The sequence below is a fragment of the Schistocerca nitens genome, chromosome 7 (genome assembly GCF_023898315.1).
Source record: "Schistocerca nitens isolate TAMUIC-IGC-003100 chromosome 7, iqSchNite1.1, whole genome shotgun sequence".
Classification (NCBI taxonomy): domain Eukaryota; kingdom Metazoa; phylum Arthropoda; class Insecta; order Orthoptera; family Acrididae; genus Schistocerca; species Schistocerca nitens.
This window is the reverse complement of record NC_064620.1, coordinates 566032456-566047660: the sequence shown is the minus strand read 5'-3', so window position 1 is coordinate 566047660 and position 15205 is coordinate 566032456. Positions and strand designations below refer to the sequence as shown.

Sequence of the window (15205 nt, the reverse complement as noted above, 5' to 3'; positions counted from 1 at the left end):
CATCTTCTGGCTCGTATGGCATTATGCCATAATAAAGAACCAAACACGAGATAATACGGTACTGGTACTCAAGAAAATTTACATCCGAATCTGGACATACAATTGTGCACTTTAAGCCGAATTATGCATTTTAGTATAGTTCACGAAATTCCGATGCTCCTGAAGTATCCTTTGATGTCTTGTTTCTTTTATGACATAATGCAAGATCTTTTAATGTTTTACACGTACGAACGTGCAGGCTTCCTGCATCACCGTAGCTGCGCAGGCGCAGTGATGCCGGTTATCTGGCACTCTCTGGCAACTGCTGAAACGAACCAATTTCTAGCAGGTCACGGAAAAATATTACGAATGGTGGTTTGAAAAGTGTTACTTTCAAAGTAAATTTCCTTTTACGCAAGATGAACTATGTGCGAGAATGTACGACGAATTTCTTAAATCACAAAGCGTTTGACTCTCATCTAAAAATCAACTCTTTGAGGATGACCATGTAGAAGAATTTCGAGCCCAGAAGATCGGACCTTTACGTCGTTGGTAAAAATTTTACTGGCACATTTGTGTGATGTATCTTAAAGTGTAACACATGCAAAATGATCAGCATTATATGTGGAAGCTTAGCTTCTCTTGTAGCTTAAGATTAGAGACCAATATTATTTGTGAAAGCTTTGTTTTTCTTCTAGCAAAACTATGTATATTAATTTAAACCATTAACTCTTCTTTTTGTGTGTCTGTGCTACTTAAGAGTGATCTTGCTAATGGTTGACTACCCTACGTGTCCTGTGCTGTCATCAGCTGCCGAGGTCACATGACATGAGCTATGACTGGCTTACAAAAGTGCGTCGCAATCTCGATTTCATTGCTTCGGAAAGTAACATGCAGTGTTTGGTGGAATTCGAATTTATACCTCCGTAAAACGAAGAAATGCAGCCTACATGTTGCTGCACATCAAAGATCTTTCCAAAACGTGTTTTTTTTTTTCCCCTGGGTTTCGTTTCCTAAAGTGCCGGCAAATTCTACGTCTCTGTAGAAAACCATAAACATTCTAACGATTGATAAGTTTTACAGTGCCGAGGAAAAGTATACTGTCATTTAACACGGAAAATGTGTATTTTCACCCGGGAGAAAGTGTATTTTCAACCGGGAAATCCGGGAAAAATCCGGGAATTTTTTTTCCTTGTCCACGTATACACCCTGTCTGCATTCTCCATACAGATCAAAGCTGCATTGGCTGATACACAAAACAAATTTGTAATGAGATCCAACTACAGTGAATAACAAAAGGGATTAGAGTATCCTGTACAAGAAAGTGGGGATTGTATCAAAACTTGTGACAAAATCAAAAAGCATCCACAGCATCTCACTGTAGACAGTAATGTAAATATTCAGTGTTAAAATGTGTGCTCAACCACCTATTTACTTGTAAAATTGTGTACTATCATGAGTGCTACACATTATGGATAAAATCAGAACACCTAAGAACATGACTTATGCCAATAAGATATGTAACTCACATAATGAAATCAATGAATAATGGGGTACAGAGTGGTCAGCGTCAGATAAGCTAAAGCAGGAGTCACATATTAAATCACTAAAGTAGGAAAATTATGTCGGTGAGTTTATAGGAAAGTGAAAACTCAGTAATGATAATTTCTTATTAACTGTGGGTAAGCTGAATCAAAATTTTCTTGCCAGACATGTCTATAAAAGAATTGCAGGAGATGGATTCTTTAGAAGTAGTAGAGATATTGCACTTCATTACCTAGGTCAAAGGAAAAATTTGATTAATTTTTGTTGATTTTTTCTTTTTAAAGCATAGAGTTGTGTCATAAAGTGACTTCATCATAAACTAAAACATTATCAGAACACAGATAATTGGAATCAACAGAAGAATTTTTGGCATAAGCAAAGATGTTATTGAAGTAGGAATATGAAAACACCTTTTTATTGCATGGGAATTATGTATCCATTAGTTTATATTTCTTTTCTCTCTTTTCTCTTTTTCTGATGTGCATTGTACATCTTGGTGAAGTAGCAAACAGTACCTCACCACCATCTTCAAAATTTGCAGTCACCTTTTCCTCACCAACGTCTTCCAAATTTTCAGGTAAATTAATCAAGATGAATGTTAAGAAAAGCAATTCTTAAGGTTCATTAAACAGGTTAGTTTCTTGAACAATTTCTGGCATATTGGCTACAACAGAAATATAAAGTGGGTTCTTTCTCCTGTTTGAGAATGTAACAACCACCGCCTTGAACGATACCTAAGCCTGTCACTCATTACCACTCATTTTTTGTTCAAAGCTGGATTAGAACACCGTTTTTTGAATGTCAGATCCAACTAACACATCTTCTTTCAGATGTACTTCTCTGTATTTGGTTGTTTCTTTCACAGACTTTTCCATTACTCCCATATTAACATGTAGAAGTGCTAATTTCTAAAGAATTTGTGAGTTTAAAGTTTCAAATGTTGTGTTGCCCAATGTTCATGCTCCCTTAGATAAGTGGTGAAGTAGATCTCTTTTAACTAGTGCTTCTTGGGATTACTGTTTTTTCACATCTTATGCGTGGAGTTATCTTGTTTTTCCATTCCCTGTATAGGGTATTCCCATTAGTATACTTGACCAAAAGTCAGCTCTTTTTACCATAGATACCAGGTACTGAGCTTATCATGGCAAACAGTTGAAGTTATGTAGTATATTATATCAATTTTTATTTCCAGATCCATTAATGACAGTAGCAGTCAATGGAGATGAGGAAGAGGCAAGGTCACTGAAGCAGTCGTTGGCAGAATCTGAAACACTGGAAGAGTCAGACTCAGATCAGGAGGTAGGTTGTAGAAGTACATTACTGATCCATCTTGCAGGGGGGCCATTTTGTCAGGTACACCCAAAGTAAGATGTTAAAAGTGAGTAGACCATTCCATGCAGAGTGCTGGCTGCTGTCCAATTTATCACTGCTATTGTGAAGCATGAAACAATGGAACACAAAATAAACCGTAATTTATTGCTACATAAACTAGAAATGTTCATAGTCTTCACTTTCTTTCTGTGCTAATAATTATTACTGTTACTTAACAGTAGTACATATTCAGCATGTTTGTTTTCTTTAAATGATTGACCCTTTTGTGTGTGTGTGTGTGTGTGTGTGTGTGTGTGTGTGTTTAAGTAGAAGTTTTTGCATAAAAGAGAAAACTTGAGACACAGGCAATTAAATTCAATCACTTTCTACAGTTCACACTGATTCATTTCAGTCAGTTGAAATTGTACCATAAAATAGCACTTGCGTTTAGTATTTGTTCTCTGCTAATCACTGCCATCACACTTCAGTAATATTTTATTCAGTAGTGTTCCAGAAGCCACTGGTTAGTGCTCATTTTAAGGTCTGTCAAACGAGTGCTATTTCTGTGTGTCACATCAACATCTAGAGGTGTGTGAAGCAGAGAGGATAATTACAGTCACTTCATTGAGTGAGTCTGCCTCCATAGATCAGTGGTCAGCATGTCTGGCTGCAATGTGGAGGATCTGGTTTCAATTTCCAGTATTAACAGGAATTTTTCACTCGTGGGAGGACTGGAATAGGGTGCAGTCAGCCTCGCATGACAATTGAGGTACTGTGTGATTGAGAAATGACGGCTTCAGGGTCAAGAAAGCCAACAACAACTGAGAGAATGGTGCGAACCCCAAGCCCCTCCATACCACATCTAAATGACGCCAGTGACAGATGACATAGCGGTTGGTCAGTGCTTATTGGCCCATCTGGGACAGAATGCGGAGCTTTTATTGAGTGAGGGATGCAGGCTCATTCTCTTTCCAATCCTGTCCTCTTTGACAGTCCATGCATAGCATGGTGTTGCTTCACCAGCTCCCTGCATAGCATGGTGTTGCTTCACCAGTTCCCTGCATCACTCCCTCCAAAATCAGCATAGAAAAAAGAATCATGCACTGTATTCAGGAAGGCTTTACTATAATGTAGATTCACCAGGAACATCACCTGGTTCGGGTTCCACATTAAGCAATAGGTCCCCTTTTCCCAGTAGATCACTGGAGTAGGTTATGGACATGAAATCACCAAAGTGGCATCCATTTGAGAGACTTTCAACAGACTGTTGAGCCAGATGAAATTATAATAATAGTAATAATTATCATTATTGAACCATGATTCTGCTACGAAAATGGCTGTTCATCTAACTGTCTTTATTTCCGTGATACTTTGTCGGCACCATATGTGCTATATAGTAGATTGTACTAAAGTCATGCTTTTAAAACTAGTGATGTATAGTGGAATAACTGTATTTTGATGCTAGGATAGCCCTAAACCTGAGGGAAGGAAATCATCATCATTTAAGGGGCTCCGGAAAGGCTCAAAATCGTGAAAAGTTCAATTTTTACTTTTTTGCGTTTTCTGAATCTGCAGACTATTACCTTTTAATAGATATATAATTTATTCAATTCCGAAGACTACAACTATTTTTAAATTTTTTTTGAAATGTGTTCTACATGGGCGTGACCCACTGTGGCGCTGTTAAACTGCTGTCAAATGGTGTTATTATTAACGTCCGTGTTCATCAGGTACATTTTAGTGATGTGAGATAAAGTATGTGTTGTGGCTAACCTGTGGTGGTTCAATATATATCGCTGGTGTGATTGTCGATTGTTTCATGTTTATTTACTCTGTCGTTATCTCGAAAATATTCGTAATTAATTCTGTTTCTTGAGTATCTGTTTTGTTGAAGTATAATGATGAGTAAAAGTAAAGTTATTAGAAATCCTCTGAAGGCTTTTAAGAAAAGGAGACATGTTGGAAAGCCAAAGGTATGTGTTATTACTGTAAACAATAAAGACGATAACCAAGTGAGTGAACCTAACCTCTCAAGTACACCTGCCCATAGCAGTCAAAGTGGGAAAGAAAATACTTCACAGAAGAAGCTTGGTTCAATGAGTGAAAACTATGAATGTTTTATGGGCGAATCGGGTGTGAATGAAATATTTGATATGTCGGTTCTCAAAGGAATTTTTTCAAACTGTGTAAGATGTATTCATTGTAGTGAAGTTGGTCTGGAACTCTCCATAATAAAGCACGTAGGACTTGCTAGTGAAATACAACTGAAATGTGATAAGTGTTCATACATGACCACCTTTTGGAACAGTGTTGCAGTAACTGCAACTGAAGAAAATGGTAGCAAAATCTACGAACACAACATTAGATTTGTTTATTCCTTGCGTTCAGTTGGTAAGGGTGCTACTGCAGGTGCAATTTTCTGTGGCATCATGAATCTTCCAAATCCCCCAACCAAGTTTACGACCTATACTAAATTAATAGGCTCTAAAGTAGAAGATGTCTATATAGAATCTATGAAGAACACTGTGGAAGAGGCAGTAATGGAAAATGATGGTAACAGAGATTTGACTGCAGCGTTCGATGGTACCTGGCATAAACGGGGATACACATCTCTTCATGGTGTAGTATCTGCCACCAGTATGTATACAGGGAAAGTTTTAGATGTAGCAGTAATATCAAAGTATTGTAGATGTCCACAAAAATATAAAGGTACACATGAAAATAATTGCAAAGCTAACTATAGTGGCAGTAGTGCAGGAAGTGAAGTGGCTGGTGTTGCCAGTATATTCCAGCGTTCTGAGGCGTGTGATAAAGTGCGATATGTTAATTACCTTGGTGACGGTGATTCTAAAAGTTTCAAACATGTTCAAGGACCCTATGGTGATGATGTTGTAGTGCAGAAATTTGAGTGTATTGGACACGTACAGAAGCGAATGGGAACAAGACTTCGGTGACTGAAAGCTTCGTACAAAAAACAAAAACTCAGTGATGGTAAAGGGTTGGATGGGAAGGGAAGGTTAACTGACAGTGTAATTGACAAAATACAGAACTATTATGGAATGGCTATTAGGCAAAATACACAGCGTTGACGAAATGAAGGAGGCTGTTTGGGCTCTTTTTTTTCATACTTCTTCAACTGATGAAAATCCCCAACATAGCTTGTGTCCCAAAGAAGAAGACAGTTGGTGTAAATATAACAAAGGATTGCTAACTGGTGAAGTGTACACTCATAAGCATAGTCTGCGTCATGCAATAATGGAGGTGATAAAACCTATTTTCAGAGACTTAGCAGCACCTGAACTGTTGAAAAAGTGTATTCACGGAAAAACTCAAAACCCCAATGAAAGTGTAAATAGTGTTATATGGTCGAGAATCCCCAAGACTGTATTTGTTGGAATAGAAACACTTCACTTTGGTGTGTATGATGCTGTTGCGACTTTCAATGATGGCAACATTGTAAGGTGCAAGGTATTTAGAAATATGGGAATGAAGATAGGTTCTAACATGGTACGAGTGATGCTTGCTTTAGACAAGGAACGCCTTCGGGCTGCAGACAGGGCTGTAAAGAGTCTAGAAATACAAGCAAGAGTAAACAGGAGGAGGAACAAGAGGAAGCTGGAGGAGGAGTTTGCAGAGGATGAAGATAATCCATCCTATGGACCTGGAATGCACTAAAAAGTTAATCCAATCTTTGTCGCTCGATTCCCAAAACTTTTATTTTCTCATACTAATTACATGTTTTCTAAGGATCTTCCAAACATATTTGTTTCAAACTTTCAGAAAATGTTACACAGTACCTTCTGCATAGTTTAACACAGCCTTTTTCCAAAAAAACTGTATATTTTTGAATATATAAATAAAAAATTGCAAAAAAATGTTGTGAATTTTCATTACAATTTAAAAAAATCATCTTTAATAACTGAACTAAAATTTTGTAAAATCCCTGTGTTAAGTTGTAGCCCATATTCCAATAAATAATCTGTAAAAAGTTCAACTTCCTACCTCAAATACTTTGTGAGGAAAGATGTAATTTATAAGCGTTATTTTAACATTGCAAGTATAGGGCGTTCCGGAGCCCCTTAAGACTGATTATGCCTTTCAGCGTTCAGTCTGGAGCATAGTCCCCCTTATAAAATTCCTCCATGATCCCCTATTCAGTGCTAACATTGGTGCCTCTTCTGATGTTAAGCCTATTACTTCAAAATCATTCTTAACCGAATCCAGGTACCTTCTCCTTGGTCTACCGCAACTCCTCCAACCCTCTACTGCTGAACCCATGAGTCTCTTGGGTAACCTTGCTTCTCCCATTCATGTAACATGACCCCACCATCTAAGCCTGTTCGCCCTGACTGCTACATCTATAGAGTTCATTCCCAGTTTTTCTTTGATTTCCTCATTGTGGACACCCTCTTGCCATTGTTCCCATCTACTAGTACCTGCAATCATCCTAGCTACTTTCATATCCATAACCTCAACCTTGTTGATAAGGTAACCTGAATCCACCGAGCTTTCACTCCCATACAACACAGTTGGTCGAAAGATTGAACGGTGCACAGATAACTTAGTCTTGGCACTGACTTCCTTCTTGCAGAAGAGAGTAGATCGTGGCTGAGTGCTCACTGCATGAGCTTTGCTACACCTCGCTTCCAGTTCTTTCACTATGTTGCCATCCTGTGAGAATACGCATCCTAAGTACTTGAAACCGGCCACCTGTTCTACCTTTGTTCCTCTTATTTGGCACTCAATCCGTTTATATCTGGAAAATACTGGAAAAAAAGATTGTTACTGAGAAATTCTCTGTGATTTTTGTTGAAAACACTATTTAATCCAAGACAAATAAATTTCTTAGATAGCCACACTCATTTTATTTTAAAAAATGCATTTGTGTAGGTGAATGAAGGGGGTAGCAAGCATGCACCCAGCTATTTTTTAAACTTCAAATTTTAAACAGAGACAGCATTCAAACCTGAATACAATGATCTAAGGAATAACATGTCAATACCTCCTAAGCATCTACACCTACCTATGTACTACACAAGCCACGATATAGTGCATGCTGGAGGGTACCTTGTACCACCACTAGTCATTTTGTTTCCTGTGCCATTAGCAAATGGAGTGAGGAAAAAATGACTGTCTATATGCCTTCCTAAGAGTCCTAATGTCTCCTGTCTTATCTTCTTGGTCCTTACACGAAGTGTACTTTAGTTACAGGAGAATCGTTCTGCAGCCAGCTTCAAAAGCTGCTTCCATATTTTCTCTGTAGTGTTTCACAAAAATAACATCATCTGCCCGCCACAGGTCCCCATTTGAGTTCATCTGGCATACCTGCAGTACTTACATGTTGATTTAACTTACCAGTAACAAATGTAGCAGCACACCTCTGAAGGGATTTGGTGTCTTCTTTTAATCCATCCTGGTGGGGATCCAAGTACTTGAGCAGTAAAAAAGACTCGGGTATACTACCAGGAACAATATAATAAAGGCAAGCTGAAACATAATTCCGAACAAACAAAAACAGCCAATGAAAAAAGAATATCAGAAATATGCAAAGTTGTGGTGAAAAATATAGAGAGAATCAAACCTCAATTTAAATTAAGAATGAACTGTTATTTCGAACAAAACAAAAACACTTTTAAAATTTTAAGTAGTTAACCATGTTGTCATATATGAATGTGTAATTTAAAAAAGCACTTCATTGAAGGAGGTAATACACAATTTCTCAGCAGCACCATTATCGTATACTGTAAAATGTAATGACTCTACTCATAATTGCAGTGGAATAATAACTTGTATTTCTCCCTACACAACCAGGTGCAAGTGCATTGTAAACAATAATGGAAACATTTTGACACACAAAACAATTTATTAAGGATCCTAATATTCATATTCTCACAGAAAAATATGTTGCTGTCAACCTCTGCTAATTAATTCATTGATGTTTTGTGAATAAAACCATCTAGATCAAATGCTAAAAATCTTTATTTATTATGATGTTTCAACTACTGCTATCATCAGATATCAAAGAGCATAGAATGTATTAAAAAAGATTCTTGTTGTAACTCCTAACATAAAAAAAAACACGAGACGACACATACGGAATAGATACATTTAACATTCTCAAAGGACAATAGTTCACAATGGTTACAGTGTGCAGTGTAGCCATGTGGCAAGACACGTACAGTACAGTTCTAGCTAGTGTAGTGAATAGCACGAGGAACAAGAGCAGATTGAGACAATTGCCATGCAGTGATCACATATGCAGATGGTGTGTCAATGGCAGGCACCTGTGCAGCTGTCATGACTGTGGTGTCATATGTGCCAATCTGCGATGATGGACAATTTAGGAGACGGGTGCCCGACATCTAGGTGGTAGTCCTGTGAGTTACCACATCCCTTCTTCCATGGGGATGCAGCGAGCAGCATCTTCACGATTTGAACCCTGCCCAGCCAGGCGCCCAGGCTGTGCTCCGAACCAGGCCAATGTCTTCAGGAACAACGGACAGCCCCTCCGATTTTACCAGCTCCCATTTGGTGTTGACAGGAGCATATGCCCAGAAGGTCCCTATTCGATGGCTTCAATGCTCGTAGCGGAGGCCACAACTTGTCTATGTCAGGTCCTGGCACAGAAGGTGGCTGCAGTAGTGCGGTTGGGGCTGGTACCGCAGCCTGATCTTCTTCCAGCGTGCGGTCCTTTTTGGACGGCCTATAAACTGAGAGGGATGAGGGTATGGCCAGTATTGGTGAATGGGGCTGAGAACCACAGGGCACTAACAGCTCAGGAACAGGAAAGGATATAGCTGAGGGTCTGGCGCAAGAGAAACTGTAGGTGGCGTTGCCACAATGTGTGTCTGCCAGAGGGGCTGGAAGCAGGAGTAGCCAGGTTTCCCACCATAGACAGAGTTGGTTTTGATCATGTCACCATCCAGTCACCCGCAGCATCCCTGCTGCTGCCGGACGACCTCCGGATTCCATTTGTTCTGGCGTACAAATCCCTGTGCTTATACGTGGGTACCCTGCCACAAGTGTGGAGACGGTGCTGTGGATGGCGTCCACTGGCATTGGTGGTGTGAGATAGAGGAGTGTGCGGGGCTGACAACCGCAGAGGTGCTCCATTGGACTCTCTTGCTGTGGCGACCTGTAGGAACTCAAAGTGTTAGCACCTCATCCATAGGAACATCACCAAATCTTTCTTCATATATGTTTTAAAAGTTTGCAGGAGTCTTTTGCTTCAACATTTGATTGGGAGTGGAAAGGTGGAAACAGGAGGTGTTGAATGCTAATTCTGTGGCAGATCTCACTGAAAACCTAGAAGTGAAATTGTTATCCAGTGTCTGACACCAGAGTGAGCAGAAGTGCTTCAGTAGTGAAAATTCTGCTGAGCACTGCAATCATAGCCTCTGTACTCATGGATAAACTGTTGACCACATACAGAAATTTGGAGTATGCATCGAGAGCAGTTAGGCAGAGCCAGGTAGTATCCAGGAAGAGGCTCATGAAGTCGACATGAATCTACTCCAATGCTGATGAAAATTGACAACAAGATGTTCAGCCTGCTGGTCTATGCCTGACCAGTACATATGGTGCCGGGTGAGCAGTTTAGTTCATGAGACACAACTGTGGCCTTGGTCCAAGAGCCATAAGATTAATGGGCACAGAGCTTGCGGCATGACTACGTGGTGAGGCAGCTGATCCATGATTTGCAGGATAACTCCATCCACCAGGAGTAGCTGGTGGTGGAGGTGGAAATAATACCCCAATGGTTTGGATTCCCGACTAGGAAATCAGTCTGGCTGGTACTGTTGCACGTACCACCATACCTGTTGCAAGGTGGTGTCTTTCGCCATGGCCGTTGCCCTATGGGCCCCTGTGATGGGAAAAGTGTACACTAGCTGTTAAGCCTCTTTGTCTAACTGGAAGCACAAGATCATGTCTTGTTCGAATTCCAGGTCAGGGCCCATTTTGAGACAGGGTATCCACGTTGGCATGTTGAGTGGTATTGCAGAAGTGAAATTTGTGATTGTACATGCTTAGAAAGATGGACCATCCTCTCATGTAGCTTTGCAGCAGGACCAAAGAGGGAGATCAACAGCATATGATCCATAATGAGGCAAAAGTGTGTCCTGTATGGGAAAACATGGAATTCCTTCAGTGAAGAGGCGATTGCAAATACTTCTTATGTGCGGCATTGAGTGCCTTCGGTGCAAATGCAATAGATGTTCATAGCCATCCACATCTGTATGTGCTAGGACGGTCTCCATGCCCCCATTCAGAGGCGTATGCCGCCACCACTAGCTGGTTGCTCAGTTGAAATATGTGAAACAATGTACCAATAGCAGAGCCTGCCTGAAGGTCTTGAACACCTGTTCACATGACTCCAACAATGTGAAAGGCATGCCCTTCTTCCACAGGTTGTTGAGCAAATGTGCAATCAATGCCATGCCAGGGATAAATTTTCCCTAATATTGTATTTTTACCATTAAATTTTTGGGGCGAGGAAGTGCGATGACAGCTTCAACAGTTCCGTGTTGCCTTATACTTAAATGAGAGGTGATGTGCTCCAGGTGTTCCACCAACAGTTGAAAAATCTAGATTTTTCAAGATTGCATTTGAGGCCTGCAGACTGGAGGCTGTGGAACAACTGCTGCAATTTTCCTAAGTGTTCTTCTGTTGTGAGCGGGCCCCATTACCACAATGTTGTCAAGATAATTTATGGTGCCCGGAACGAACTGCAGCAGTTGCTTGAGGAACGTTTGAAATATTTCTGGGGCACTGGCCACCCCAAAAACTAAATATTTCAAATGATATAATCCGTTTGGCGTGTTGAGTACAGGAACTTTCTGTGATTCCTTATCCAGGGATAGTTACAAGCAAGCTTTGGAGAGATCAACCTTCAAAAAATACATATCTCCCACAAGTGAGAGAAAAGCTTGTCTAGTTCCAGAATATAATACATAGCAATATCTGACTGGGAATTGACCATAAGCTTAAAATTTCCAAGCAGGCGCATTTTCTCTGATAGTTTTTTCACAGTAACCACCCACTTGTAGGCACAGGTTCATTGACATCCAGGCCGTCTATCTTATTATTGACAGCTTCCTGCAGTGCGAGGGTCAGGGGTAATGCACGCAAGAAGTGATGATGTGCTGATTTCTGTAATGTAATGTGCTGTGTAAAGTTCTTCACTTTTCCTATACTCCCAGAGAAAATGTCAGAGTACTCCTTACTGGGGTTTCCAATTCCCGAAACAGGACATGTTCCGAGATCACGTGGACCAAGTCAAGTCCTTGATGACAAATCAGAAAGCTGAAGAAGCATCTAGCCATATAAATTGTCTGTATCCTTGCTGTGAACCACCAGAGAGGTAAGGTGTCATATGACATTTTTGTATAGCATTGCATTTGTGAGTTCTCCTGTGAGTGGAATGTGTTATATGCCACCAAGCAGCAAGCAGTGTATTGAAGGGGCAGTGCTCCCTGCTGCAGAAAGATTCGAGAGTTTAACTGGGACCTAGAGACACCGATGTCAACCTGTAACTGAATTTGTGTATTGCGCAAATTGAGCTTGAGGAACAGTTTCTTAGGTGGCATCACTGTGGTGTGAGACTTCAACAAAATCTCATTAATGTGTATTAGTTCCTGCCTGGGTGAGAATTTTTTGTCTGAAGCACGGCAGACAGACATGAATTGTCCTTCCTTCTGCCATGCCTCACACTGTGCTCACCTGTCATAGCAGTCTTCAATGACAGGTTTTCAAGAACATCCGGGGGTGACTGAAATAAGTGCCTGTCCAGGCAGGGATTGGGGGGGGGGGGAGGCACAATACTTGATTCCTTCTGTACAAAATGGAGCCAGAATTAGGTATTTGTCCTCCACTGTTGGTGCATTTGCTGTGTTAGCAAAGTTGGATTCTTCTCCTGGGACTCACACAACAGTCACCACCTGGCTCCAGAAGTCTAATAGTTTCCTGCTGAGGCCCTGCAGTTCAGCCATCCACACCCTGTGTAACTGATTAGGCTGTTTATGACACTGACATGGCCATGGCAGTGAAAGTAGGTGGTTTACAGAGTGCACATCTCATCAAAGGTCAGGTGTGCCGGTTCTGTGAGAGTGACCAGTTTGCACAAAATCTGTCATATACAGGAAAAGTTTTTTTCCTATGGCTGGATCCGTTACCTGAAATGTGGCCAGGTGCTGCTGGAGATACTTCTTGTGTACTTCCCATTCTTCCGTTGTCTCATCATAAGGTGGCAATGATGGTGCGTTTGTTGCCGACTGCCAGGAGACCAATGTGGACAGCAAGGCTTCCAGATGTTTCTGTCCCTCTTAACTCCTATTGCAGAAATTGCTGTAGCACATATTCCATCAACGCGCTTGGTAAGGGAGCCTGTTGCACGGGGTCCTTGGTTACGTAATAAAAAATTCCCACAATCATCACCAATTATATTGTGAGTCACAACATAAAAATCAAACAATGGAAAATTCAGGATGGGATGAAACAATATGATGAAAAGGATAGTTGGTACTCACCATATACAGAGATCCTGAGTTGCAGAAAGGTACAACAAAAAGACTGTCGGAAAGTTAGCTTTTGACCAACAAGGCCATTGTGAAAATAGATAGCGCGCGCACACACACACACACACACACACACACACACACACACACACACCATAGTCTCTGGCAGTCTTGCTCCAGCTGCTAGAGACAGTGGTCATATGTGTGTGAGCTGCATGCATGCATGCATGCATGCGCACGTGTGTGTGTGTGTGTGTGTGTGTGTGTGCGCGCACTGCCTAATGTGACAAAGGCCTTGTTGGCCAAAAGGTAACTTTCCGATAATCTTTTTGTTGTGTCTTTCTGTAACTAAGCATCTCCTCTATATGGTGAGTAGCAATTCTCCTTTTCATTACATCGTTACAACATAAAAATCATGAGACAATACCCCCCAGAACAAGTTACTTAAGTATCTCACAGGACAGTAACTCACAGTGGATACGGTGTATGGCAAAGCCACATGGCAAGCAGGTGCAGTACCGTTCCAGCTTGCATAGTGAATAGTGCAATGAGTGAGAGCAGACTGAGAGCGATCATTAGGCAGCTATCAGATACGTAGAATACATGTGGCAGGTGGTACTGGTAGGTACCTGTGGAGACATCGTGCATAGTTGCTCGGCTGCAGTACCTGCCCTTGTTGGTCACACTCTGCAATAGTGGAATCAGAGGGACTGTCACGTCATATGGGCCATCCATGCAACAGCAACAACATCAGAGACATCAGCTTGTGCCCAATGTCTAGGTTGTATCCCAGTGGTCAGTATTAAAACTATGCTTACAGCCAAAAATCCATTATAAATAAAGAAAATTTTATAAGCAATCTAGACAATTTTAGTCACAAAATATTCAGTAGGATCACAGACTCATTCAGGAAATGAATTTCCTGTATTAACTCTCACAATACCATGGGGGGAAGGGGGAGGGTGGTACTTTATGCCCATCTTTTGAAAAAATTGTAATCTTGTCAGTTAAGTTTTATTTTAAAATTTTGAAAAAAATTTATTGCTTTTAATGAATTATTCTACCAGATTCATTATAGGTTTTAAATTTTTCAGTTAAACTTAACTGAAAAATGTAAGTTTCAGTAGTAGGTGTAACTTTCCACCCAGGAATGTCGTATTCAGTATTTCCAGGTACAGGAACTCGCTTTTTGTGGTAGTCATAAAGTCGGTAGTACACATAGGCTAGTTGAAAGTGTGTTTATATTACTGAGAGTATGCAAAAAGTTATTTTTAGGCTCTGTGCCGTACTTACGCATCAGTACCTCTTTAAAAAGTATGTTGTTAATATAATTCAGTGACTGTCAATTTCTTCTTCTTCTTCTTCCCCCCCCCCCCCAAATAATCATTCCCCCCCCCCCCCCCGCCCCCTCCCCTTGGTATTGCGCGTTACCATGTTGCATCCTATAGACTGGCCAGTTGCAGCTAAGATTCAATGACTGATTTGTTTGAATTGATAATGTCAGGGAGTACCTAACTGCTTTAAAAACCAAAAACACCCCAGTTGATAGTGTCACATGTTATAATTTTCTTTGCTCTTATTTAAGTACCGAGTGAGGTGGCGCAGTGGTTAGCACACTGGACTCGCATTCGGGACGACGGTTCAAGCCCGCGTCCGGCCACCCTGATTTAGGTTTTCTGTGATTTCCCTAACTCGCTCCAGGCAAATGCCGGGATGGTTCCTTTGAAAGGGCACGGCCGACTTCCTTCCCCGTCCTTCCCTGATCCGACAAGACTGATGACCTTGCAGTTTGGTCTCTTCCCACAAAACAACTCCAACTCTTATTTAAGTAACCTATACACTGCCAGTTATCAAAG

General features: G+C 40.8%; 1 protein-coding gene across 3 annotated transcripts in view; it reads left to right on the top strand.

The window, feature by feature from the left end:
• The window catches only part of LOC126195077 (THO complex subunit 5 homolog), a 158826-nt gene that overhangs the window by 29886 nt on the left and 113735 nt on the right, over positions 1-15205 (top strand). For all 3 annotated transcript variants that reach the window (XM_049933536.1, XM_049933535.1, XM_049933537.1), the window contains exon 6: positions 2717-2823. In XM_049933536.1, the coding sequence (XP_049789493.1) occupies positions 2717-2823 (107 nt within the window). The remainder of the gene's footprint in view (positions 1-2716; positions 2824-15205) is intronic.